Source organism: Pipistrellus hanaki (assembly GCF_964339955.1).
Source record: "Pipistrellus hanaki genome assembly, chromosome: 5".
Taxonomy (NCBI): Eukaryota; Metazoa; Chordata; class Mammalia; order Chiroptera; family Vespertilionidae; genus Pipistrellus; species Pipistrellus hanaki.
This window is the reverse complement of record NC_140507.1, coordinates 102,826,854-102,853,718: the sequence shown is the minus strand read 5'-3', so window position 1 is coordinate 102,853,718 and position 26,865 is coordinate 102,826,854. Positions and strand designations below refer to the sequence as shown.

At 57.1% G+C, this 26,865-nt stretch overlaps 1 protein-coding gene across 1 annotated transcript; it reads left to right on the top strand.

Moving 5' to 3' along the window:
* Window positions 1-255: 255 nt before the first annotated feature.
* Window positions 256-23,809, top strand: ANXA5 (annexin A5). The gene is made up of 14 exons (XM_084883442.1): window positions 256-411; window positions 530-586; window positions 8,477-8,561; window positions 10,152-10,246; window positions 11,393-11,506; window positions 13,382-13,472; window positions 15,953-16,032; window positions 16,470-16,526; window positions 18,992-19,085; window positions 19,692-19,787; window positions 21,266-21,324; window positions 21,498-21,620; window positions 23,325-23,575; window positions 23,625-23,809. Exons 2-13 carry the CDS (start codon window positions 578-580, stop codon window positions 23,385-23,387), a joined length of 966 nt encoding a protein of 321 aa, XP_084739568.1. The 5' UTR covers window positions 256-411; window positions 530-577; the 3' UTR covers window positions 23,388-23,575; window positions 23,625-23,809.
* Window positions 23,810-26,865: the final 3,056 nt, after the last annotated feature.

The following is a 26,865-nucleotide window of genomic DNA, read 5'->3' as shown; positions in this document are numbered from 1 at the left end:
TTCTCTTCCAAGGTCACAGCCATCCTTGGCGCAGGGACCGGCTGTCCCGCAAAGTTACCGCGCCCGCGGCGCGCGCAGCCACGGGGGCCCCGCTTCCGGGGCGCGGGGCCGGGGGTCCGGACAGCGCCCCGCGCCCGCCCCGCCCCCGGGGAGCGGCGCCCACCGGGTGCCCCAGACCAGCCGCAGCCGCCCCACCCGCGGCCCGGCGCCCACGCAGGCGCAGGGGACCAGGGCCGGGGGCGGGGCGGCGGGGCCGGAGGCGGGGCCGGCGGGGCCGGCGGGGCGGGGCGCCGGGCGTTTCCGTTGCCTGGAGCTGGAGCTGGAGCTGAGCAGCGGTCCGAGCCCTGCTGGCATCCCTGACTCCGCGCCGCCGTCCGCTCTCCGCTCTCCGGAGGCTCCGGTCCCTCTTCGGTGAGTGCGCGCCCGGCCCGGGCAGGGGCCTCCGCGGGGGAGCGGGCACGACGCCGGGCGGAGGGGACCCCCAGCGGGAGGCGGTCTGCCCGGGAACCAGCGCTGCCCTGTCTTGCAGGCCCACGACCCTTCGTCTTCGTCTCTGCTCCGGACCCGGGCTGTCGCCATGGCGCAGGTAAGGCCCCGCGCAGCGAACGCCCCGGTCAGGGCGCCCGGGGCTCTGGGGTGTCTGTGAGCCAGAAAGTTTAGGAGACTCTGCCCCGGGGAACCTGCCCGGCCCGGGACCCTGCCGGTCCTCGGGGTCCCTCCCGGGCCCCGGACCTGCCCAGCCGCGCTTGTCCTCGGGGTCCCTCCCGGGCCCCGGACCTGCCCAGCCCTGCGGGTCCTCGGGGTCCCTCCCGGGCCCCGGACCTGCCCAGCCCCGCGGGCGCGGCCGGGTGACGTGGCCGGGCTTGGCCTCCGCCTCGCCGCGAGTGGGCGTGGAGAAGGGGCCTCCCCACAACCCGAAGAGCCGCTAAAATTAGAGCCAGAGGGGACAGTCCAGCGCGGTCATGTGAGGGGAACGCATTTTTTTTTTTTTCTTTTTCTGGCTTCCTTCGTTTTTTCCCCGCCAAGTTTCCTGCATTTCAATGCCGGAGGATGGGCGTCGGCTCTCCCTGCTGAGCCTGCCCGGCTCTTCCCAGTTGCTCAACCCAGCTTTACTAAAGGAACTGTTCGTCGCAGGCACTGATTTATTTTTTTTTCATGCAAAACATGAAACAGAAAAGCCGCCTAAGTGATGAACTCGCGGAACGAGTTCTGAGTTGACTTTCGCTTGGGTCTGTTTCAGATCTGGATGACCTAATATCGGCTTTCGTTGTCTGCTTGACATTAATCAGAAATGCAGGGAGGAAAGTCTTTAACATGGATCATGTTGCGCCGTCTTCTCTGAATGAAACATCGCTGCCTCGCAGCTCCACCCAAAACTCCTTTTCCAGACCTTATCCTTCCAAAGGGCTTGTCAGAGTACAGGTCATTTTTTAAAACAAGAGTTTTCACTACTCAAACACTGCCCTTTCTCACTGAGATTTCTTTTTTTCTTTTTTCTTTTTTTTAAATCAGATTAACTTATCAAAATTGAGTAAGGTTTCTTAGCCCTTTCCAATAGAAAATGGGAGGATTAAGATGGGTTGGCAACTATTCAATTCATACAGTACTCCATTCTTCCTCTTTTGCACGTAAGAAATCTTACAATAAACCGATTCTTCACGTTACCTCAAGTGGAAACTTTGGTTTAGGTTTTTCCTCATGGAAAGGATACTTTTATGTGGAATTAACTTTCCTGAGAATAATTTGTCCTATCTTGATATGCTGGTGTGGTGAAATAAATGATGAGTGAGCAAGTTTCAAAGAATAATCCTTTTTATCCTTGCTCATTGGCTGTTTCTTGAATCTTTCTTGTATGTTTTCCCAGCGATGTTTGAAGTTTTTCAATCAATGCCTCTTAATTATGTAGACACTTGACCCCAGAGAGCATCAGTGAGCACATTATTCTGGTGCGGACATTAATACCTCCAAAAATGGAACTAGTGTCAGGGCCCTTATCTGGGCAGAACATGGGAGAAAACTGATTTGTATTTTAAGATGATGTATGTGATTTCTATGCCAACATAACACCAGGCCCGTTTCCAATCAAAGCCACATTTTTTAGTTATCATAAAAGTTACAGCTATTAAAGATACAGTGTCAAATTCGCACTGACTTTGTCATTAGTTATCCTTGGGGGCCATTCAACCAAAACATTTTGATAAAATATTTAATATTGCGATGGACTTTGGTTGTCTGTACTTGCATTTTGGAATTGATGTCCTCTGGCCCCAGGGCACCTGGAGGGGACTTTGGTGTCAGGTTCAGTGTGGTGGTCCTCGGTGGTCCTGGTGCTGACCTGTGGGTGTGGGGACCAAAGACCTCACTCTGGCCACCTGCAGTAGACTCATGCAATCCGATGCCCTATTCTCTCCCAGGTGCACATTTTAGCAATTTAAAACGTATTAAAAATCAGTGTCTCTTGTACAGTCTAGTGTAGCTCAGCGGTTGAGTGTTGACCCAGGAACCAAGAGGTCACTGATTCAATTCCAGGTCAGGGCATATGCCCAGGTTGAGGGCTCAATCCCCAGTGGTGAGCGTGCAGGAGGCAGCCAAACAATGATTCTCTTTCATCATTGATGTTTCTATCTCTCCCTCTCCCTTCCTCTCTGAAATCAATAAAAATATATTTTAAAAAATCAGTTTTAAAAAAATTGATTCAGAGAGGAAGGGAGAGAGAGAGAGAGAGATAGAAACATCAATGGTGAGAAAGAATCATCGATCGATCAGTTGGCTGCTTCCCGCACACCACACCCCACACTAGGGATTGAGCCCGCAACAGGCCATGTGCCCTGACCAGGAATTGAACCGTGACTTCCTGGTTCATAGGTTGAGGCTCAGGCACTCAGACACGCACAGTGGCAGTTCTTCATGTTTATGAGCCATCTTCCGCACCAGTGTCTTCTATTCCTACTTAACGCTGGAACCTCCCCCCTTGCTCCCATGGGTTTTCCATCTTACTAGTCAGCGAGAGCCAACTTGCCCACAGATAGTCCAGGTACTTTAAATACATTCCGCACTCTTGGTTTGGAGAAAAAAAAAAATCAAGATTTGGCTGTATTTCATAGGTGAATGATCTATTGAACACATTTTCATTCAATTTAAGGCTTTTATCTTTAATTTTCTTTTAGGTGATGGAACTTTAAAATATTATACTGGGGCCGTCCGAGCCCAGTTTCATTTATAAGGTTGTTTACAGAGTGAACATGTTCAAGGACAGTAGGGATGTCATCACGGCAAAATCGGGCTCCTTAATTTTTCACTAGAAACGCCAGGAATGTCAGAGGAGTTACCTCCTGCTGTGAAGGTTGGGTTGCATTCCCTGAGCTGTGGTGATTTACTAAGGGCTGGCACGGGGGCAGGGGCAGTTTGAGGGGGGATGCTGCGACGAGGCTCTGTCCAGAGGCGGTGCTCCACCTGATGCACTTTCCAGGCCCTGCACCTGCAGTCCGATCCCTCGGTGGCCAAGGATTTCCCCTCCGGTCTCGGGTCAGGGTTATCCGATACTCCTGGCCTGTGCTGCTTCCGGCTAGTCTCACTCAGGTCCCCGTTCCTTTGACTCTTGTCTTTGTTTTGGATCCTTTGGAAGAGCTGGATCCAAAAGGGCTTGGCTGCGTCGCCAGTCCCTGAGTTCCCTGGCAGTGGACCCTTCACGCCCTCCTGGCAGCGCCTGCCCGGGAGGCCTGCCCAGTGGCGGGCGAGTTGGCAAGTTAACAAGTTAGAGGTGGCCGTCAGTGACGACTTCTCTTAGCGACTTAGAAGTTTAACGTGGTAGAAATGTCACAACATTTTTACATCATAGGTCCATTCCTCAAGTAAATTCCACTCCTGTAACCTGATTACTATTCTAAAACTTCACAGACAGAGCAGTTGATTAAAAGATAAATTAGGACTCCTGAGATCTTTCTTTGGCTTTACTTGGATGTGGTTTTTGGACCCAGCCTTTCTGTGTCTTTAAATTCTCTGCAGAGAAGAGCAACCCTTCCCTTGCTCTTTGGTCTGATTTTACCCATTTTATTTTGGCGTGCCTGGTCTTTGAAGGCAAAGAACTTTCCAAAAAAGCCAACAAAATGATAGAGCTGGAGGAGTGGGTAATTTTGAAGGTGAGTGTTTACAGTGAATTATAGGTTTGGCCAGGTATTGTCGGAGAACGTGTGTAAGGCATGGTGGCAGGGGACGAGGTAACCGAGGAGGACAGCATGGCTGAGGGACAACACCTGGTGCATTGAGATCTTCCGGGCGAGGCCCATTGTGTGCCGGGCGAGGGGGCGAGGGGGCGCACAGGATGGAGGGAAGCCCTGTCTGAGTCATGGGAAGGCACCCTGCCCAGCTCAGCCCGCAGCCCACAGCCGCTCCGTGGGCGGGGCGGGTGGGGGCAGGATGTCCACACGAGGGCTGTGGCCTCTGACTCATGTCTGTGACTCACATCTGGTTCCTACAGGGCTTTGCTAGCGTGTTCGGTGACTCTGGCCGTATGGAATGTAGAGAGTATTTCCCAATTTCTAGAAAGCTCTCTAGCTAGAGGCAGTGGCTGAGGTTCTGAGGACACTTCTCTTCCAGCTTTCGCCCAGTGTCCTTCATCTCAGGGTCAAAAAAAGATCTCTTCTTTTTGGGCAAATCTCCGCTGTCTCCTCTGTCGTTCACCTCACCCCTGTGTTAACGGCTGTTTGTAACTCCTCCCTAGCCTGTAGATGGGGAAAAGTGTTTTTAATGTTTTACTTATTTGTTGATGAGAGGGAGGGAGAGAGAGAGAGACCTGTTCCACTTACTGATGCCTTCATTGGTTGCTTCTTGAATGCTCCCTGTCTGGGGATCTAACATGCCACTTTGACTTCTCAGGTCGACGCTCCAGCCAGCTGAGCTACCCGGCCAGGGCCTGAGTCTGTCCTTATGTTCTTACAAGCATGCTTTAATAAACCTCCGTTTGTAAGATGGGGGCTCCCGGAGATGTCCCCCCCCCTTCACTGCTCCATGTCTCCAGCCCATTGTTCCCATCGCCCGGACCCAGGCCCCCAGCCCAGGCCCTGCTCCCCAGCCCCCTCCTTCTCTTCCTCTGGTTTGGACACGCCTGCCGCCTCCCCTCCTGGAACACGTTTCCCTCTGGCCTTCATGCCAGGGCCCTGGTGAGCCATGCAGGTGCTGGCGGCCTTCCCAGGGCAGGGGACGTCCCCTCTCCTCTGGTTTCCGTTCCCCCTTCTCCTGTTTCTGCCCTTGGTGACCGCCTCCTCCCAGCTCCAGTTCCCACCCACGTGCTGTCACTCACAGGCCTGCTGTGGGGGAAGGAAAGCAGCCGCCCGCTCTCCTGCCAACAAGGAGCTGGCCTCCTGCTTCCTTCTGCCGGCCCTAACTCTGTCTGTCCGGCCCTGATCCCATCTGCTGGCCCTGACCCCCTCTGTCTGCTCCTGACACCGTCTGTCCGGCCCTCACCCTGTCTGACTGGCCCTGACCCCTCTTTCCGGGCCTGACCCCATCCTTCCAGCCCTGACCCCGTCTGTCCAGCCTGACCCTGTCTGTCTATTCCTTTCCGCCTCAGCGGCTCCTGCCCGGAGTCGGCCACCTTCTCGTGCTGGTAGCTCTGCACAGTCTTCCCAGGTTTGCAGGGTCCGTTTTGTCGTCTCCCCGGCCGCCCTGGTAACTGGGTGCTGAGTGGCTGTGCGTCCCGAGTCCCTGAGGGCTGGCCTGGAGCACGGAGGAAGACAGAATTCCTGAGCTGACCTTCCAGAGCCCTCACGGGACCTCCCCTGGCTGTTGAAACACTTACCCCCTCCCCTGGCTGTTGAAACACTCACCCTTCACCAGAGCCGCATTCCTCCGGTTTTATGCTTCTGAAGCCCCTCCCTGCACTCCTCCACTTTCCGGAACCTGCCTGGCGACTCACAGGCCACTTTCAGGACATTTTGGGGAAGTTTTTCCCGTTTCTTCCTGATCCTCCCTCTCAGTCCCTCCCCAAGTGCTCATGTCGCCTCGGAGAACCCTCTGTGTGTGCCTACACACTCCAGGCTCCACTTACACGGCATCATACCCTCTTGGCTGTAGAGTCCCGGTGTTTTCCTAGTGAGTGTACAGTGCCCGGCATGTGGGGGCATTCAGAAATGGTTGTTGCTCAGCCAGTGTGGCTCAGGGGTTGAGCATCGACCTATGAACCAGGATGTCAGGGTTTGATTCCCAGTCAAGGCACATGCCTTGGCTGTGGCTCGGCCCCCAGTGTGGGCAAGCAGGAGGCAGCTGATTAGTGATTCTCTCTCATTGTTGATGTTTCTATCTCTCCCTTTCCCTTCCTTTCTGATATAAAATATATCCTATATAATAAAAACCTAATATGCAAATCAACCGGTCGCTATGATGCACACTGATAACCTGGAGTCAGACGCTTAACACAGGAGCTGCCCCCGGTAGTCAGTGCGCTCCACAGGGGAGCACTGCTCAGCTAGAAGCTGGGCTCATGGCTGGCAAGTGCAGTGGCTGGAGCCTCTCCTGCCTCCGCTGCAGGTGGTGGTAAGGAGGGAGGGGTCCCAGACTGTGAGAGCCCTAGACTACGAGAAGGATGTCTGACTTCCGGCTTAGGCCCCATCCCTGGAAGGATCGGGCCTAGGCCAGCAGGTGGACATCCCCCGAGGGGTTCCGGACTGCAAGAGGGCAAAAACTGGGAGGGGACCTGTGGCTCTTCGAGCATCTGCCATGTTAGAGGCAGGTGGTGGAGACAGCCTGGTGGGGGTACGTTTCCCGGGGAGGCGGGGGGTGGGGGGGGAGTGGAGAGCTTTGACTTAGCTTCCTGGCCTCCGAATGGGACGAGGGATTGGCTGCCCCTCCCCTTCCCTAGCTGCCACACCCTTTCTTTAGCTCCGGGACGAGGAAGGAGCTGCTGCCAGCCTGCAGGCCGGCCTGGCAGTCACGTGGCTGCAAACAGCCCTTCCTCCTGGGCACAGCCCTGAGGTCCCCTGGAGAGTCTCGGGGTGACTCCTGTTGAGAGGAAGGATGAGGCACCTTTCTTCTTCCCTTGAATGAGAGGAGGGACAGGAGAGAGGATCATCCTGACCGTGTTATGGTGGTGAGGGAGACTTTATTCAGGACAATTGCAGTGGGGGAGAGAGTGGGTTCCAGTCTGAATACAGCAGACACTGGGGATGCAGTAGGGGAAGGGGTTCAGGAGGTAGATTACTGAGAGGGGACACCCAGGGCAAGGGGTCTTGCTAACCTGGCCCAGGAGGGCTCTTGCTGGAGACAGCCCAGGACCTACTCCTCAAAGAGGGGCGTGAGGACTGGCCAGATGTGGAGGGCGGGGCTCCCCCTAAGCTGACCCAGAAGGTCCCTGCTGCTCTGGGAGGACCAGGCCTCGCCTGAGGGGCTCTCTCAGGAGGCGTGGCTCAGGGCCGGAGGAGCGGCCGCAGACGCTGAGTCCTGTGGCTCTCTCTCGGCATCTGTTCTGTTTGGCTGGTGTGGGCTGTTGCTGGCTCAGTGCAGCAGGCTGGGGTGGGGAGCAGGTGACCGGGTGTGCCTGTGTCCATGATCCAACACGTGTGATTGCAAACCCGACGGGTCCTCCCCTCTCCCTAGGGTCCCTCGTTTTCAGATGGAACCTGAGGGGAGTTTGGAGGGACCTTGAAGACATCTGTGGGTGAAGGAAATGCTGCAGCCTCCCTTTGTCATAAGATAAACATTTGGCTCAGTGTTTGTAGCCTTCTTCCGCTAAAGATCGACGGACCTACAGGCATGAAATGTGTCGATGCTTTTTAAAAATATATATATTTTATTGATTTTTTACAGAGAGGAAGGGAGAAAGAGAGTTAAAAACATTGATGAGAGAGAAACATCCATCAGCTGCCTCCTGCACACTCCCCCTTGGGGTGTGCCCGCAACCAACGTACATGCCCTTGACCGAAATCGAACCTGGGACCCTTCAGTTCACAGGCCGATGCTCTAGTCACTGAGCCAAACCGGTTTCGGTAGTGTGTCGATGTTTTAAGTGCTGTGTGTATGATCAAAGGGTGGGTAGCAGGAAACCGATGGAGAGAATCTCCCACAGTGCACCTTTGTCTTTCAAAGATTGCCTTCTTCTGGCGCACACATTTCCCGTAACTTCCAGGTGATGCCAGGTTCCTGAAAGTTACTAATAAGAAATAGGGCTGGATGCAAAGCCCTGTAATGAGAGCATGAGCTCCTGGGTTAGGGCTTCCAGCTAGGATGCGGGCTCCGGGGGTTCCTGGATCAGGGGCCAGAGGCTTCCTGCCAAGGGGGCCTGGGAGGAGGCGAGTCAGGAGGTGGGAGTGGGGGGGTCCTCCCGGGCCACACCCCAGGGAAGAGGCCTCCAGAGCTGGCCTGGGCGCAGACCCTGAATTGTCCTCCTGATCCGCCCATTTCCAATAGATGACACACGGGAACTGTCCCTGTGCTTGCTTTGTGTACCAGTTACTCACTGTGAATTACTCCGTTCCCGCTTCAGGCTCTCAGAGGCACCGTGACCGACTTCCCCGGCTTTGACGAGCGGGCGGATGCGGAAGCCCTCCGGAATGCCATGAAGGGCCTGGGTAAGGCCCTTCCTTTTGTTCTAAAGAAACAGGACGTTGTTTTTCCAAACAAAGCGTCGTGATTCCCAGGAGGATTGACTTTGGAATGTTTTGATCTGGAGAGAGGTGCACTGAGATAGGGGAATCATGTGTCCCGTCCCATCCCGTCCCGTACCCCTTCCCCCCCCCCCGCCCCGGTTCAGTGTCTGCACTGAGCGCCTCCATCTGCAGCACCAGCTAGCTCTTCCTGTGGAGGGTGACGGCCCGAGGAGCAGACCTGCCCCAGGCTCACCCTCTGCCGTCTTCACTGTCCTTAACCCAGCACCACCCGCTTCTTCATGCCCCCCCCCTCCACGCCCGGCTCCTCTGTCCCAGCTTCCTTTCCAGCCGCTTAGTAGCCTCTGTCCTCAAGGATTTCCACATACACTGCTCCCTGCCCCCAGCCCCCTGCCTTGTCCTCAGGTGTGTCTTGTCCTCAGGCCCCTGTCCCCAGGCCCTGCACCAGGTGCTCCCTGTCCCCAGGTGCTCCCTGTCCCCAGGCCCTATACCAGGTGCTCCCCATCCCCAGGTGCTCCCCATCCTCAGGTGCTCCCCATCCCCAGGCCCTGCACCAGGTGCTCCCCATCCCCAGGTGCTCCCAGTCCCCAGGTGCTCCCCATCCCCAGGCCCTGCACCAGGTGCTCCCTGTCCCCAGGTGTGTCTTGTCCTCAGGCTCCTGTCCCCAGGCCCTGCACCAGGTGCTCCCCGTCCCCAGGCCCCGGGTTAGGACCCACCATTCTCACATGTGGCTGCCCTTGGGGAGGGTTCCTGTGGAGCAAGGGTAGTGGGGGGCTCTGGCCTGGCCAGGCCTCTGTGGTACCCCAGCCCGCCTGTCTGACTCCTACCCTGGTCTCTGAGCCACACTGCACCTGCTGTCCCTCCTGCTGCCCTTTCCTCTCCTCCCAACAAAGCCCTGGCCTTCCATCCTTCAGACCAATGGCTGCACCTTTTCCCCGCCCACCTCCTGTCCTCGGAGAACCTCCTTGGGACCCCACTTAGCGCCGGGGCCTCCCCTGGGCCCTGCCACAGTCTCCGTAGCTCACGGTTGTGTGTCTGTATTTCCCCTCTGAACAGTCACTTGAAACAGGTGTCCATCTTTGCCTCCCCCAGTCCCTGGAGGGCCCACGGCTTCGTGCGTGGGAATAGCACTGTTTGCCGAGTGTGTGAAAGTCAGGGTCGTTTCCCGCCGCTTCACGGAGCAGCAGCGACAGGGTTGAATGTGCTGGCAGTGTAACAGCGGCTATGTGGTCGATGCTCTAGTTATTTTATTTCATAGAAGAAGGGAGAGGGGGAGAGAGATACATCAATGATGAGAGATTAACTTTGATCAGCTGCCTCCTGCACGTCCCCCTACTGGGAATCAAGCTGCAACCTGAGTACATGCACTGGACCAGAATCGAACCTGGGACCCTTCAGTCTGCAAGCTGATGCTCTATCCACTGAGCCATGCTGGCTGGCCGGCCTCAGTGCTCTAGTCTAATGCTTTGTGTAACATGACATGTTGTATGAGGTGAGGCCCCAGGGCCCTGGGCGGTGGGTGTGCAGCCAGGCCTGACTGAGCGCCACCCACAGGCACCGACGAGGAGACCATCCTGACCCTGCTGACCGCCCGCAGCAATGCGCAGCGCCAGGAGATCGTGTCCGCCTTCAAGACACTGTACGGCCGGGTAAGACCGCCTCCCTCCGCCCCGGAGTTGCAAGTGTTAAGATGAGTGTGAAACCTGCTGTGCTCTTTGGCAGAAATCATGTGTTTAACAATTCCAGCTCTCCTCCTCCCTGTCCCCCTTCTGCTTAATGAGCAGCTGTTGGTGAACATGCTCACTGGCCTGTCCCCACACAACGCCCTTCCTGCGTGAGCGGGACCCTGTCCTCCTGTGCTGTCCCCGGGTGTCCCACGGGGTCCCAGCCTCCCCCCGGGCTTCCCACGGGGTCCCAGCCTCCCCCAGGTGTCCCACGGGGTCCTGGCCCTCCCCAGGGTCCACAGAGTCCCGGCTTCCCCCGGGCATCCCACAGGGTCTTGGCCTCCCCTAGGGTGTCCCAAGGGGTCCCGGCCTCCCCCAGGTGTCCCATGGGGTCCCGGCCGCCCCAGGGTCTCATGGGGTCCCTCTTTTTCCAGATGCCGGCCTGGACCACGATGGGTGTGGTCAGGACATAGGCACATTCTCGACGGGGAGTGGTATTTTGATGATTCAAATGGAAGTTAAATTTGTTAGGAAATCAATGGGTGCCTACCTAAACAACTTAGATGTCATCTTATCATTCTGCAAATTTTCACTCGGCCTTTTATTTAGAAACAAATGCAAAGCAAAAAATAAAAAATAAAAAAATAAGAAGGAGAAGCAGGTACTTTGAACCCAGTCTCCGGCTGCCAGGAGGCCCGGGATGGGGTGGGAATCTCCTCACCCTGAGCGCGTTTCCCAGGTGCAGGCCCCATCCGGCACTGTGCATCCTCCTGACACTGAGAGAAAAGACAGATGCTTGTGAAGGACAGATCTTACCTTTTGTCAAAATACATTTACGATATTTTGGAAGAAGTTCTTTTTAAAGCTACATGTGTTTCTCAGAACAGTATTTTTAAACAGAATTGTTGTGTCCTTTTAAAGTTTTCACTTTTTTAATTCCTGAAGGAAGAGAAACATCTGTTGAGAACAGCGACCTTGACACGGAGGGCGTGGCCTTGCTCTCCCTCAAGCCCAGGCGGGCAGGGCTGAGAGCCCCGTCCTGCCTCCCAATGGGGAGCCCTCAGAGCGCTGCTGTCATTCACGGCGAAGAGCCGCAGCAGGTGCCCGGTAACGTCTGTGTTCTCCGAGCAGGACCTCCTGGACGACCTGAAGTCGGAGCTGACGGGGAAGTTCGAGAAGCTGATCGTGGCGCTGATGAAGCCCTCAAGGCTGTACGATGCCTACGAGCTGAAGCACGCCCTCAAGGTACAGGCCCCACTGCCTCCCCATGGTGACCGCCTTCTTCTTAGTAAAACTGTCTAGTTATCTCTGCAAGGGTTCCTGGAGAGCAGAGCAGTGGGAGGAGAACATTACAAGTGTGTCACTCTGTCCTTGTGTAGTTTACTCAACGCTATAGCTATTTACATTAATATATGTATGTATATTGTTATTGATTTCAGAGAGCAAGGGAGAGGGAGAAAAACAACAATGATGAGAGAGAATCATGGACCGGCTGCCTCCTGCACGCCCCACACTGGGATTGAGCCCGCAACCCAGGCATGTGCCCTGACCGGGAATCGAACCACCGGAAATCAAACCACAACCTCCTGGTTCATAGGTCGATGTTCAACTACTGAGCCTTGCCAGCTGGGTGCTATTTAAATTTTTAACATTTTTTACAGCCTTTTAGATCTTTTAAGCCTATTTCTAATTTTGAGATGTTTCTTAAAAATGTTGAGGTTAGGCATCCTGTCTTATAGAATAGGAAGTTGGCGGGGTGGGGAAACAGTATTGTTGATCATTAGAGGTTAAACAGCGAAGCTTCGGGAATTTTCAGGTCAGAAAGTGTTGTTACACCCCTTCCTGGGAGGACCGGGTGACACTGTAGCAGGTAGCTCACCGCACGTGTCCTTGCCGGTGCTGGAATATGGTCAGTCTGGCCACACGGAAACCATGGTTTGTGATTTGGACCGGTGGCACTGGAAATGTCATTCATTGGCAGCTTTGAGTTGGGAGGAAAAGGAAGCAGATTGGATAACAAAGAGGTCGTGTGGCCAGGGATTCTCCGTGGGAGTGGAGGGGAGAGGGGGACCAGGTCAGGGCCTTCCTGGGCATTCGCCCTGCATTTCCCTGCCGGCTCTTTGGGATAAACACTGTCCGGGGCCCTGGGGCAGGTGTCTGTGGCCAGCTCTGCAGTGGTAGCAGCAACCAAGGTTCTGCCCGAGTGAAATCCAGGTCTTCCAAGGGCTTGGTTTTTGGTAAAGAAACAGAGATAGGAAGAGACTGATGCTTACACGTACCTCCCTTTTTTTTAATTTATATTTTATTGATTTTTTACAGAGAGGAAGGGAGAGAGATAGAGAGCTAGAAACGTCGATGAGAGACAAACATCGACCAGCTGCCTCTTGCACACCCTCTACCGGGGATGTGCCCCCAACCAATGTACATGGCCTTGACCGGAATTGAACCTGGGACCCTTCAGTCCGCAGACCGATGCTCTACCACTGAGCCAAACCAGTTTCAGCACGTACTTCCTTCTAAAGTTGAGTCAGGTTATATCATTGCTAATTTATCAGTATCGTGACAGCTTTTATAATCAGAAAAAGGAAAGCGGGTGACAATTGTTTTTCAAAACTCTAGAAAGCAAGTCCCAGTCCTTTCACTGGTTCAGTCCCTGCTCACTGAGCCACGCTGCTCAGATGTCCTGTGTGCCACAGAGCGCTGAGTGAGAGCGGGGCTGATGTTTTGAGATAGATTGTTTACGTATCAGTGCTGCTCTGAGTTACATTTGCACTGTTTCAGCCTTTTTTATTTTTCCACATTTCATTAAAATGTTTTACTTCTAAATTATTTAGAATGAAACAGATAAAATTACAGGGTTGTGTAACCTGCTATCTCTATATGCACTTACATTCAATGAAGGTTGTTTTTCATTAGACAACAAGGGACAGCATTGTCTTAGGAAAGAAAGTTAACTTGAAGTTTCTTATTTCTGTAACTAATGGAACTCATGCAAAGTAGTGAATGTTACATTAGATACTCTATATAATTCTGCAGTCTGGGTAACGTCTATTGTAGGAATATCACTTTCTCTTTAGTCTGTGGACACGTTCTTCTCATTAAAAATCAATCTCCACACAGGGAGCGGGGACGGATGAGAAAATCCTGACAGAAATCATTGCTTCCCGGACCCCCGAGGAGCTCACAGCCATAAAGAACACCTACGAAGAAGGTACAGGCTTCCACCTGCCTTTCTCGTCCCCACTGTCCCTCCTTCATTTCTCTAGCAGAGGTTCTCAAGCTTCCTGATGCCTCCACCCTTTAATACAGCTCCTCATGTTGCGGTGACCCCCAACCATAAAATTATTTTCGTTGCTACTTCACAACTGTAATTTTGCTACTGTTATGAATCGTGATGTAAATACCTGTGTTTTCCGATGGTCTTAGGCTCTACAGCAGCTGTTCTCAATCTGTGGGTCGCCTAAGATAGCAAATGGTTAAAAACCTCCCTAAGGAGAGGATGCAGAGAGGGAGGGGGCGGGAAAAGGGAAAAAGGGCAGTTTGACTCCTGAGCAGGGAAGCCAGCATTGTCAGGCTGGGCCAGAGGGAGCTGCAGGTGCTTCTGAATTCTGGTAAAAGAAAGGGGCCGTGGTCGCCTGACAGCCATACTCCATGGCACAGTCAGGAATCTTTTTGACATGGAAGGGTGAGCCTGTGTGCGACCATGGCCGCCGGGCGACTCGAGGGCACAGTGTCTGCAGGGACTCGGGCTGGCAGCAGCAGCTGGCAGCAGTGTGGGCAGTGGGGAATGATGGGAAGGTGTCTCCGGCCTAGTTCACCCTCAGGGCAGCTCTGCCTACTGAGGGGCAGTAATTACAGGACAGTCAACTTCAAACTGAAGCCAAATACCAACAGCCTTGAATGCAAGAATTCACTCAGAGGAGAGGCTTTGGGTGTTGGGAGGGTGTTCATGGTGTAGTCAGGCACTGAGCAGGGTTTGGAGATGGGTGGGGATGGGGATGGGGGTAGGGGGTCGGTAGAGGGAGGAGGAAGGCAGTTTTGCCTGCCCCTGGCTTGCAGTGCCGTGGAGACCGGGCTGTGGGAAGTGTGTGGAGGGGACAGAACCCGGCGTGGGGCGGAAATGCGTGTGTCTGTGGGGAGAACCTGAGCGGCTGAGGTTAGGCTGTTGGAGGGGGATTCGCCTGATGGGTCCGCAGGCTGGCGTTGGCTCAGAGGCACAGCGCTCCCGCGTGGGCAAGGGCTGTTGAAGGACCGGGAGGAAGGGTCTGTGTCAGGTGGCCGGTGTGGGCGGGAGGTAAGCCGGGCAGGTCCCACCCGTCCAGGTGGGTGCAGGTGGGGGATGACACCTAGGGAGACACATGCGAAAGGCGTGGGGTAGACGGTAGAGGGAGCGAGGAAGAGCCCTGTGGGTTTCGTGTTTGGGTCACGGATTGAAATAAACAGGCAATGCTCTTGGACTTTTTCAAATAGAAGTTCCAGGCTGTTGAGTGTTGGCTGCTTTCAGATAACGACGAAGTATTTAAATGCCTTGGAGTATTTAACTGCAGGCTTCTGGGTCCATTCTCTGCCCTCGGCCAGGGGGAGGAGCCGAAATGTGTGGCGGGCAGCGGCCTCGGTTGAGCTGTCACTGCTCTCCCTCAGGGTGAACTTTACTTGCTGCCGAGGAAAGACACCCTGTTAGTGGCAGGATGCCTTTCCCCAAGAGAAAAAACAGGACCAGACCAGCAGTGTTCCTCTGGTGTGCCGCATGGGTATCCAAGACGTGCCATCCTGACTGCCGAGCCAGGACACGACCTCTCCCCTCAGATTGTTAAACGAACACATGACAGCAGCCAACACAGCCGTAGCCGTCCAGTGTGAACGAATCAGAACCATGCCTCTTTTGTGTGCCAGACTGGCAGGAAGTGTCACATCTGCTGGCATGATTTGGTTATGCCGTGTGGTGGGAGAGGTTGGAAATCGCTGGTCTGGAGGACGGAGACCTTTGGGACCGTCCTGTACACCGTCCGGCAGGAAGGAGGCAGTTGGCACTTGGTCGCTTGCAGTGGAGGCTCTCGGTGCTGCCTGTCCGCGGGGTGTCCGCCAGCTCACAGCCACAGTGCCCGGAGCACTTGTGAGCGCTGAGTCATGGTCCAGGCGTGGACCGAGGGCTTCTGGGAAACCTCTCCACCCAGCACTCACTCAGAGCCTTGGCTGTCACAGCCGAGGGCACTCAGAACAGAGTAGAGAACATTTATGCTAATCAGATACTTCTTTTTTAAAGTCAAGATCAATTTTAAAAATTTATTGATTTCAGAGAGAGGAAGGGGAAGGGAAAGAGGTAGAAACACCAGTGCTGAGAGGGAATCGTTGACTGGCTGCCTCCTGCACACCCATCCCAATCGACGTTCCAGGCTTTTAGTGCTGCCTGCTTTCAGATACGATGAAATATTTAAGTGCCGTGGAGGAGCCTCCTTCCTTTGGTGGTGGCTGCACGTTAGTCACAAGGGCTGCGGGCTCCCGTGGTCCCGGATGGAGCGTATAACCCGGGCGTGTGCCCCGACCAGGAATCGAACCACGACCTCCTGGTTCATGGGTCCCGCCCGCTGGGCTGATTGGGCTCCGCTTCCTCTGTGTCCTCCTGGGCGAAGGAGCGGGATCTCCCTCCTGGCTGACAGAGCTGTCAGTAACCCTGATGTTGTTCTATTGCAGAATATGGCTCGAGCCTGGAAGATGACGTGGTGGGGGACACCTCGGGGTTCTACCAAAGGATGCTGGTGGTTCTCCTCCAGGTATCTGGGGGCCCTACAGTGCGGTAGTCAATCTGATGCCAGCCTGGCCTGATCCGTTAAGCGAGGCCACTTACAGTTCTGTCAGTCATTTCTGGTGCTTGCTTGGGACGGTGTCTGTGTCTGTGTCTGTGTCTGTGTGTCTGTGTCTGTGTGTGTCTGTGTCTGTGTCTGTGTCTGCGTGTCTGTGTCTGTGTGGTGTCTAAGTCTGTCTGTGTGTCTGTGTCTGTGTCTGTGTGTCTGTGTGGTGTCTGTTTGCCTCAGGCCTGACCGGAACTCCCAGTAGCTAACTGGTAGTTTTCTGGGTGTCACATCATCTTTCACTCATAGAATGTGAAACTGAGAGGATCGGGTTGGGTTTGACCGGGGCCAGCAGGGGGAGTCATTTCCTTTTCTTGGAAAAGCTGGGGAAACTCAGGGACATGTGTCCTCTCTCGCAGGCTAACCGAGACCCCGACAGCGGGATCGACGAGGCGCAGGTTGAACTGGACGCGCAGGTGAGTGGCACCCGTGTGTGACGGCTGCAGGTGACACAGAGTGATGAGGCCTGCGCTCATGACATTCTCCATGTTGTGTCGCCATGGCCTCTGTCTGGTCTCTCAAAGCACAAGGCCCGTGTATGTTTCTTTTACTTTGACATGGCCCACAAAGTCTTTTATCCCAAAGCCGAAGTGCAGTGAATAAATTACATATAAAGTGTGAGGTGCAGCAAGGTCAGTTTTCCTGGGATCACGGAGCACCCACAAAATGGAGAATTTGACAAAGAACAACCCAGGTGTTACTGATCCCACTGCCAAGGAGGCGGCAGGTCAGGGCAGAGGGATAAGAAGGGTGGGTTCTAGTGCTGAGTGGTGTTTAGTATACAGTAGGTGACAACTCATTATAGGATTTGGAGGTTGCCTCCTCTCTTGACGGAATTCTGCCAAGCGGATGCCATTGTCACCGATTTCAGTGCCATCGCTCTGCAGAGTGCTCCCTGTCAGTGTGTCTCAGACTCATCGCCCGGGGACCCTCCTGCCCCCCCACAGGCTCCCCTCAGGGCCCGGGGCTGGGCACCGGCATTTCTCACAGGCTCGGCGGTGCCCATGAGGCTGTTTGGTGTCACCTACCTGCCTGCAGGGGTGCCCCCCCCCCAGAGCCCGAAGGGGCGCTACGTCAGAAAAGGCTTAGGGAGTGTCCCCCGAGGGAGTGTCCCCCAGGGAGGGTCCCCCAGGGAGGGTTCCCCCGAGGGAGTGTCCCCCGAGGGAGTGCCCCCCAGGGAGGGTTCCCCTGAGGGAGTGTCCCCCAAGGAGTGTTTCCCAGGGAGTGTCCCCCGAAGGAGTGTCCCCCAGGGAGGGTTCCCCCAAGGGAGTGTCCCCCGAGGGAGTGCCCCCCAGGGAGGGTTCCCCTGAGGGAGGGTCCCCCCAGGGAGGGTCCCCCCAGGGAGGGTCCCCCCAGGGAGGGTCCCCCGAGGGAGCCTGGCCTCCCGCCTGCACAATGGGGACCCCGCTCTTCGGGTCAGCTCTGGGCAAGTTACTAGGTCAGGGTCAGCCTGTTGGAGACGGTCCTGCCAGCTGGGGAGAAGGGACCTTTGGACCCTTCATAGCCTGTGACGTGTTCTCTCCTGGTCCCTGGCCCGAGCCTCCGCTGTCTCAGGACTCGGGAGCCGTGCGTCTGGCGGGCCTGAGCATGCTGGGTGGCCCTGGCCTGGCCCGCGTGCAGTGGTGCCGAGCTCGCCTCCTCCCTGTCCCTGCGCGCTCGGGGCGGTGGCCCGGGTGGGAGGGGTGCAGGGCGCTGTGCTCACTGAGCGAGCAGGTGGCTGAGCCTGTGGAAACATCCTGCTCCGAAGGTGGGCCCTGAGGCTCCTGAAGACGCCAGGGCCTCGCCTAGGACCCACAGAGGACCAGGGGGAGGGGCAGGGGGATGGGGCGGCCTTCTGACTCTGAAGCCTCGTACTGGGCACTGAGCCCGGGGTTCCCCAGCTGTGCTTGGGCGGATGCAGGGAGGGTGTTGGGGAGGGAGGCGAGAGGCCCCTCATCAGCGGCCGCGTGTGTGGATGCAGCGGTTTTGGGGGGTGGGGAGGTGAGGGAGGGGGGTGGACTTACCCATCAGAGCAGGACACGGCGAGGTTTCTCAGCGTCTGCCTCCGTGAAGCGCCCTCATCTCATTGCGGGATTTCCTGCGAGTAGCTGTAGAACAGATACCGATCCAGACAGTTCTTTCACGAAAACCAGGAGCGTGCAGTTAAAATAGCCGTTTCCCATGATTCCCGGCTGCAGGGGTCACTACTCCCACCTGCAGGGGAGCCGCCCTGGGGTGCAGGGGTGGTGGGGAAGCAGGGCTGCCGGCCGCCAGCCACAGGGTGCAGGCCCCGCCTGGGTGCAGGCCCCGCCCGTAGAGTGTGTGCGTGTCTCTGTGGGAAACGCAGTAGGTGGTATTATGGTAATTTCATTTCATGCATGTTGTCCTGTGTTTACAACACTCTTCAGGGAACACGTGCTGTTTCTGTGAGGAGGTGTGCAGGCTGCTTTGAGGGGTCTGAACACTGGGTTCTACGCTGGAGCTCAGGGCTGACCACCGGGGGTCTTCCCTGTTGTTGTTTTAAAAAAATACTAGAGGTCGATGCACAGATTTGTGCACTGGTGGGGTCTCTTGGCCTGGCCTGCAGGGACTGGGCTGAAACTGGCTCTCCGACACCCCTTGAGGGGTCCCGGGCTGCGAGAAGGCACAGGCCAGGCCCAGATACCCACCAGTGCAGGATCGGGGCCAGGGAGGGACACAGGAGGTTGGGCAGCCAGGGCAATTGTGGCCGTTCGTCCTCGGGGTCCCAAGTAGCTCCAGACTCGGGCCGTGGGCTCAGAACAGAAACGTTAGATGGAGAAGTGCCAGATGAGGCACCGGGCTTAGGGTTAACTCTTTGGGGAGGAACCTGGGTGTGACGCCGCAGGGAAAGAGCCGGGCCTGACGGAGCAGACTCTTCCAGACGCTGTTCCAGGCGGGAGAGCTGAAGTGGGGTACGGACGAGGAGAAGTTCATCACCATCTTTGGGACGCGGAGCGTGTCGCACCTGCGGCGGGGTGAGTGCGGGAGACACGGGCGTGCCAGTTACCAGCGAGTGCGCTGTGGGATGGACGGGCCCGTGTCGGCTTCCTTCTGGGGGACCTGGGGCCTCGCGGCATTCTCCTCGCTGCTGTAGCTTTTACAGGGAGAGCCCCGTCCGCCTCTCGCTCCAGGCGGTAGCGGCCAGCTCGGGCTGTCCTCTCATCACAGACCCAGGCTGTGGGCAGCCTCGCCTTCTCCGGGTGGGTCGGCGCTTGATGGCTCCTCTGGGTTTTAGTGAGTTGTCCACAGTTTGTTACATTGGATAGTCCTCGGGGCTAAGGGTTTTCACAGCGAGAAGGAGAGGAAGATGTAAATGCGCTTCTATGACTTTTACAATAGTAAGGAGAGGAAGGTGTCTCGGAATGTTCCGGACTCCCCTGCAGGTCCCATTGCTCAGGGCTGGGATATCAGTGAGCAGGACAGTCCCATCAGGTGTTCAGGGCCCTCTGCGGCTCGGACGTGAGGCCCCGTCAGGAAGGAAGAGGGGCTTTGTGCTCCGAAGGGCGACGCCGGTGAGAGGGGTGTCTGTCCTCTGTGGGCAGAGGGGCCTGGTGTCCTGAGACCATCTTTCTGCTCTGCAGTGTTCGACAAGTACATGACCATCTCGGGATTCCAGATCGAGGAAACCATTGACCGGGAGACTTCCGGAAACCTGGAGCAGCTGCTGCTGGCTGTCGGTAGGTCACTGTACGGTGTCAGTGACATGTGGCATTGACAGCGTGTCTGTCTGAGCACCAACACTGATTCCTGGTGAAAAGAAGAGTGTGAGATCTGGGTGACAGACACGCCTGCCTTCCCGTGTGATGTCTGCTTTGGGGGGGAACACAGATGGCCTGGTTAGCGCCTGTGGGGATACACAGGGGCTGTGTGAGCATCCTCTCGAAGCTGCTCTAACGGTCTTACTGGGTCCTGAGGAGCCGGAGGGCGGGCGGCGTCTGAGGCCGGGCCACGTTATCGCTGATGCTGCGGACGCTGTGGCTCCCAGCCCTGTCTTCCCCCGCGGCGGCTGAGACTCGGCCGATGGAGGAAATGGTCTTGGATGAACCGGGAGCTGTGACTGTGGTTGTTTGCAGATAAACGACGGGGAATTTCATGGCACCTGCCCACTCAGGGTGATCTGGAAGACGGGGAACCGAGTGGGTGCAGGTTCTTGTAGCATCACATGCTCCCAAATCCAGGCAGGCCCAGGAGGCGCGGCCCAGGCCCGGCTTCCCCGTGGGTTCGAGGGGCACGTCGCTGCACATGGACGTTGTGACGTGAAGTCACTGGGGGCGGGCTCTGTCTAAGCGTTGGGAAGAAGTCTGCCCTGCCCTATGGGGGGTTATTTTTGGATCAAAAGGGATTTTCATCTAAATGTTCTGCTGCTCAGCAGCCTGAGGGTCAAGCAGCCTGAGGGCCGAGCGGCCGCCCAGGGGATGGACCGGGCAGTGCCCGTCCAGGGAGGGTGTCCTTCCTGCCCCCCGTTTACCTGGTGTTCCTCCTGTGGGCCCCGTGGTGTGCAGCATGCAGACAGACACCTCGGTTACGATGGCGGGCACAGACGGGATTTGCAGAGACCAGGGAGAAGTGGGCGGGCACAGACAGGGTTTGCAAAGACCAGGGAGAAGCGTAGTCCGTGTTACTGGCTTGAATGTACTGGGACAAGACCTCCAGGAAGCTTGTGGACTTTCTCTGGGCCGGTGAAGGTTGTGCCTTAACAACCAATGCTACCAAAACTGCCAGGAGAGAGGGTGCTGGGAACAGTGGCCTCAGATCCAACCCTCTCGCTGCGCCCCCTGCTGGTGAGCGGGGCCTGAGGCAGTCTTTCTCCCCCTCCCTTAGTCTGGGGAAACACTTGGAGCTCAGCTCCCTGGGTCTGCGGGAATAAAACAACCGTGGGCGGGAGGGGGCCTGGGACTTCAAATTAGTCCCTTTTAAAAATAAATATATATTTATTGATCTCAGAGAGGAAGGGAGAGGGAGAGAGAGATAGAAACATTAAGGATGAAAGAGAATCATTGATCGGCTGCCTCCCGCACGGCCCACACTGAGGATTAAACCCCGGACCCTTCAGTCCGCAGGCCTGTGCTCTACCCACTGAGCCAAACCGGCTGGGGCTGCCTCGTCCCTTGCTGTCGGAGTAGCCCCTGACCTCATGTTCTCGCTCTCCTCCCAGTGAAGTGCATCCGGAGCATCCCTGCCTACCTGGCCGAGACCCTCTACTACGCGATGAAGGCAAGTGCCCGCTCGTTCCTCTGCTTGTCTCTCCGGCTGCGGTGCTGGGCAATGGCTTAGGTGACGGACTGCGGACGTCTCTCCTTAGCGCTGTGGCTGCTTTCACTAGCGGCTCTCTGCGACCACCCAGCCCGGGGCACGTCTGTAAAGACCACCGTCCACTCTCTCTGCAGGGCGCTGGCACCGATGACCACACCCTCATCCGGGTCATCGTGTCCCGGAGCGAGGTCGACCTGCTCAACATCAGGAAGGAGTTCCGGAAGAACTTCGCCACCTCGCTCTACTCCATGATCAAGGTGAGGGCCTTCTCTGCTCTGACCAGAAACCCACAGCAGACCCCATGCACACGCGGCAGGGAGGGCGGTTCTGTGCTGGGTTTCAGGCAGCAGGGGGATGAGGTGTGGGGGCAGCAGTGGGGGGAGGCTGTGCAGGGGAGGCTGTGCGGGAGGAGGCTGGGTGTGGGGGAGGCTGTGAGGGAGGAGGCTGGTGTGGGGGAGGCAGTGGGGGGGCGGGGGGAGGCTGAGTTTGGGGGGGAGAGTGGAGGGCAGGGGAAGGCAGTGTGGGGGGGAGGAGGCTGGGTGTGGGGAAGGCAGTGGGAGGGCAGGGGAGGCTGTGCTGGGAGGCAGGGTATGTGGGAGGCAGTGGGGGAGGCGCAGGGAGGCTGGGTGTAGTGGGAGAGAGTGGGGGCCGGGGAGGCAGTGTGGAGGGAGGAGGAGGCAGTGTGGAGGGAGGAGGCTGGGTGTAGGGAAGGCAGTGGGAGGGCAGGGGAGGCTGTGCTGGGAAGCAGGGTGTCGGGGAAGCAGTGGGAGGAGGCTGGGCGTGGGAAGGCAGTGGGGGAGCAGGGGGGAGGCTGGGTGTAGGGGGAAAGAGTAGGGGGACGGGGAGGCTGTGCAGGGAGGCTGGCACGCTGTCCCTGGAGGCCGTGATGGCTCTGGTCAGGCCGAGGCCTGAGGAGCGTGAGCCTTGGCTGGCAGACGCCACAGATGCCTCGGCAGACCCCCGCCTTGGCAGGGTGACAGCGTGTTTGCTCTCTCTGATCAGCTCCAGCGGCCTTGATGGCTCCTCCTGTCTCATCTAGTCTGTCTGTCATCACCGTGTCTCTGGTTCATGATTCAAGAAAGCACTGACTAGGTCACAGGAGTAAGTCAGGGCACTGCTACCCAAGTGTGGCTTAAGGCCTTTGACTCTCCTGCCCTCTCTTCCCCTTCCTCTGCCCTCCCCCTCCCACTCCCCTCCCAGCCAGGTTAGGGTCAGGTTAGTGTCAGGGTCAGGGTTAGGGCCAGGGTAAGGGTTAGGGTCAGGGTCAGGGTTATGGTTAGCGCTTAGGGTCAGGGTTAAGGTTTAAATTAGGGTCAGGGCCAGGGTTAGGGTCAGGGCCAGGGTTATGGTTAGGGTTAGGAATAGGGTCAGGGTCATGGTTAGGGTTAGCGTCAGGGTCAGGGTTATGGTTAGGGTTAGGGTCAGGGTTAAGGTTTAAGTTAGGGTCAGGGTTAGAGTTAGGTTTAAGGTTAGGGTTAGGGTTAGGGTTAGGGTCAGGGTTAGGGTTAGGGTTAGGGTCAGGGTTAGGGTTAGGGTTAAGGCACGGCTCAGCAGAGCAGCTCCCTGCGTGTGGCGAAGCGGCGAGGGCACCTGAGTCCCGTGCTCCTGCTCTCGTGCTTTCAGAGCCTGAAGCACTGGTGGCACACTCTGTGCCCGACAGGCAGAGGGGCCGCCTGGCTGCCTGTCCTGGGGCAGAGCCGCAGCAGCGCCCTCAGCAGTGTGTCTGACACGGGCTCGAGTGTGTCCAGACAGCGGTGGGAACGGGTGTGGGGCTCCGTCCTCTGACCCAAGGGGACCAGCTTCTCTGACAGAACCGCACCGTGGCGGGCCGAGCCGGGAGTTAGACAGGCTGTGTGGGCAGGACACGTGGCCTCCCCGGGTACCAGTGGGGTCACGGCCGGCTGGTTCTCTGTCCCTGGGCTGCCTGAGGGTGGCGCTCACGCAGACCCTCTGGGTTTCAGGGCGACACGTCCGGGGACTACAAGAAAGCCCTCCTGCTGCTCTGCGGGGGCGAAGACGAGTGAGGCCCCGGAGGAACCCGCCTGCCCGCCCCCCTCAGCACCGCTCCCTCCGCAGCCTGAGCCACGTGCTGCCTTACCCTGCCGAGGCCATGCCCCACGTGGCGCAGACGCAGGCACGGCTTCTGCTCTCCCTTCCCCCTAACTCGCCCTCAAGCCCCTTCCCCGCTTAGACAAAGCTGCCTCCCTCCCGCGTGTCCCTGGACGAGGTCAGACGGCCCCTCGGGCGGCCGTGGGTGTCAGTGTCCCTGGACGAGGTCAGACGGCCCCTCGGGCGGCCGTGGGTGTCAGTGCTCACGGTGCGGCTGGACCGGGCACAGCTGGAAGTTGGGGACCTGGAAGGCTCGTCGGCCGCTGGGCCACCCAGTGACCCTGGAAGCCACGCGGTTGCCCTCAGAGGGTCATCGAATAAACATTTCCTTCCCGGCCTGTGTGTGTGGACGTAACTGGTCTGACGGGTGTGCAGCGGGCCACCCAGCCTGCCCATCCCCCACAGCGAGCGCGGGCACAGGGCCAGTCTCAGCCCACGGGCAGCGCGCTCACGTGGCACCTTTTCCGATGCTCACGCTGCTTCGTGGAAACACTGAAACATCTAAACATTCAGAGCGAATTTTCTTTATGGTTAACTCATGTTCATTATTTTCTTTTTTCTAGTCTTTTTATTTACTTAAAAAGTTTCAATTCTATTTGGCATTCAATAGTATATTAGTTTCAGGAGTCCAGCACAGGGGTTAGACTTTTATCTATTGAGGCGTGGTGCATGGCCTTTGTCCCTCAGCCCGGCCTGCACCCTCTCGCAGTCCAGGTCTGACTGAGGGCAGTCCCTCCGACATCCTTAGCGCTGCCAGGACGGCGGGCCCCTGCACCCCAGCCTTCAGCCCGGCTTCTGGCTGAGCAGTGCTCCCCCTGTGGGAGTGCACTGACCACCTGGGGCAGCTCCCGCATTGAGCATCTGCCCCCTAGTGGTCAGTGCGTGACATAGTGACCAGTCATTTTGCTGTTTGGTCAGTTTGTATATTACCCTTTTATTATATAGTATTAAAAATATATATTTTTATTGACTTCAGAGAGGAAGGGAAAGAGAGAAACATCAATGATGAGAGAATCATTGATCAGCTGCCTCCTGCACGTCCCATATTGGGGTCAAGTCTGCAACCTGGGCATGTGCTCTTGGCTGGAATTGAACCCGAGACCCTTTAGCCCCAAAGCTGTTGCTCTCTCCACTGAGCTACACCAGCCAGGGCAGGCAGCAGCTTTTAAAGGATGAAATGTACCTGTTGGAGGGGAGGGCTGGGAGATGGTGTTTCTGGCTGCGCCCTCTGCGCTGAGCTTGGCGTGAGGGCCAGGGAGGAACTGCTTCTTCCTGTGCATTTCGCTGAACCTGTGACCTCCCATTGGCCGCTGGAGCCAGGCTGTCACGGATGTGTCCTCTGCTGGCGGCCACCAAAGCCGGGCCCAGACGTGTGCACAGGCTCCTCAGAGACAGGCACCGTGGGTGGGGCAGCCAGGTGGGGTGGGGCTGCAGGGCAGCGTGATGATTGCACCCCCAGTCCCCCTAGTCCCTGCAGAGGCCTGCAGGCAGCCCCTCATGTCTAGTTTAATTAGCAGCCTCGCCCCAGACCACATATGAAGATAAGCGGGTAGCCCTTTCCCAGGAAGATGGGTGCATCTTGCTGTGTGGTCTCTGCTATGCCGTGGGGGGCTGGAGGGGAAGACTTGTGCTTTCCTGTAGAGGTCCCGCAGGCCAGGAGCACAGCCCGGAGGCACCTGAGCTGGTGAAGGAGGGTCCCTGCAGCAGGTGCAGAGTTCAGCACAGGCGCACAGGCCAGGGCCCCTGCGGGAGGCGGGGGCAGAGTGTGGAGGTGCGCCCGCCTCTGTCCCAGATGGCACCCTGGGAGTCCCGTGTCAGCGCCCCAAGGAAGCAAGTCGAGCGCTCACAGAGAGACGGCACAAGCACTGTGCCAGGCCCTGTCGGCAGTGTGCCCTCTGCCAGGGACTGCGTTTGGTGTGTCCCTGGGCCCAGGAACCGGCTGCACTGGCCTCCACAGCCAGGTGGCCGGAGGGCTCTGGGCGGCAGCCGCCAGGCAGGCACCAGGTGCATGGCAGGCTCCCTCCCCGAGGGCGCTCGAGCGTGGGGGAGAGCATGGGGGGGTGCATGGGGGGGGGAGCGGGGCCATCTGCCTTCCTCCGGGTCCTCGGAGAGGACGGCCGCCTCCAGGTGCTTCCTGAGTGGGGCCGCTCTGAAGGCACGGGACACGGGGTGACTCCTCTGCTGGGTGGTGGCCGGCCAGGAGGGCTCTCCCTCTGCCCAGTTCCCGCTGTCCCAGAGCAGGCAAAGGACAGGTGTCTCCGGTCCCCAGAGCCAGGGCAGCAGAGGGGGTGCAGGCTCCTCTCCGGAGGCCCTGCAGCCGGTGTGGCCTCCGCCGGCCGGAGGTTCCAGGAGGCCGGAGCCGGGCTCACCAGAAGCCGCCCTCGAGCTGGCTCCTTCGGAAAAGCATACAATCCAGCCCCGTGCGCAGTGGGGGAGCCTCGACCTATGAACCAGGCGGTCACGGTTTGATTCCGTCAGGGCACATGCCCAGGTTTCGGGCTCTATCCCTAGTGTGTGTGTGTGTGGGGGGGGGGTGCAGGAAGCAGCCAATCAATGTGTTCACTCTCATCGATGATCTCTCTACCTCTGCCTTCCTCTCTGAAATCCATTAAAAAAAAAAAAAAAAAAAAAAAAAAGACAAACACAGCCCTAGCTGGTTTGGTTCAGTGGATAGAGTGTTGGCCTGCAAACCAAAGGGTCGTGGGTTCGATTCCTGGTCAAGGGCGTGTGCCAGGCTCCATCCCTGGCCCCAGTTGGGGTGCACATGAGAGGCAACAAATCGATGTCTCACACATTGATGTTTCGATCTTTCTTCCCCTCTCCCCCACTCTGCTGCTCCTTCCTCCCCTCCACTCTCTTAAAAAAAATGGAAAAAATATCCTTGGGTGAGGATAAAAACAAACAAGAAGTGAAGCATAGACTACTCTCTCCCAGAAGTGGGGGTGCTTTCAGAGGCTGCCTCTGCTGGGCCCCGGGCGGAGTCTGTGCCAGCCCTTTAAGCTGTTGCTCAGTTCCCCAGAGCTTTGGGGTCTCATGGACACCAGCCCTGCTGGTTTTGAAAGGTAGATATTATGGGGGCTTGTATCTTAGGTGTAGGCTTTAAAAGTTGGGGTGCCAGATGTGGGGTTCTGGCCCTTCACTCCTCAGGGAGAAGCTTGGGCTTTGAGTTCCTTCCTGGCCGGGCCCCTCCTGCGCTGGGGCAACTGGTGAGGCTGTGTCTCAGCCTCTCGCTGTGTCCATGTGGGTGTCTCGTTGGTCCGGGTGCAGTTTATTTCAGAAGAAAGTGTTCTGCACTCGCTGTGCATCCCTGTGGCCGGGGAGGAGGTGAGTTCAAGGTCCTGGTGTGTCTCCCATCTTGAACCGGACTCAGTGTTTCTTCTTTTCCTGCTTATC

Coding starts and splice junctions, on each gene's coding strand:
- ANXA5 (XM_084883442.1), top strand. Junction 10,247..11,392: donor TCAAGACACTGTACGGCCGG/GTAAGACCGCCT, acceptor TTCTCCGAGCAG/GACCTCCTGGACGACCTGAA. Junction 11,507..13,381: donor AGCTGAAGCACGCCCTCAAG/GTACAGGCCCCA, acceptor ATCTCCACACAG/GGAGCGGGGACGGATGAGAA.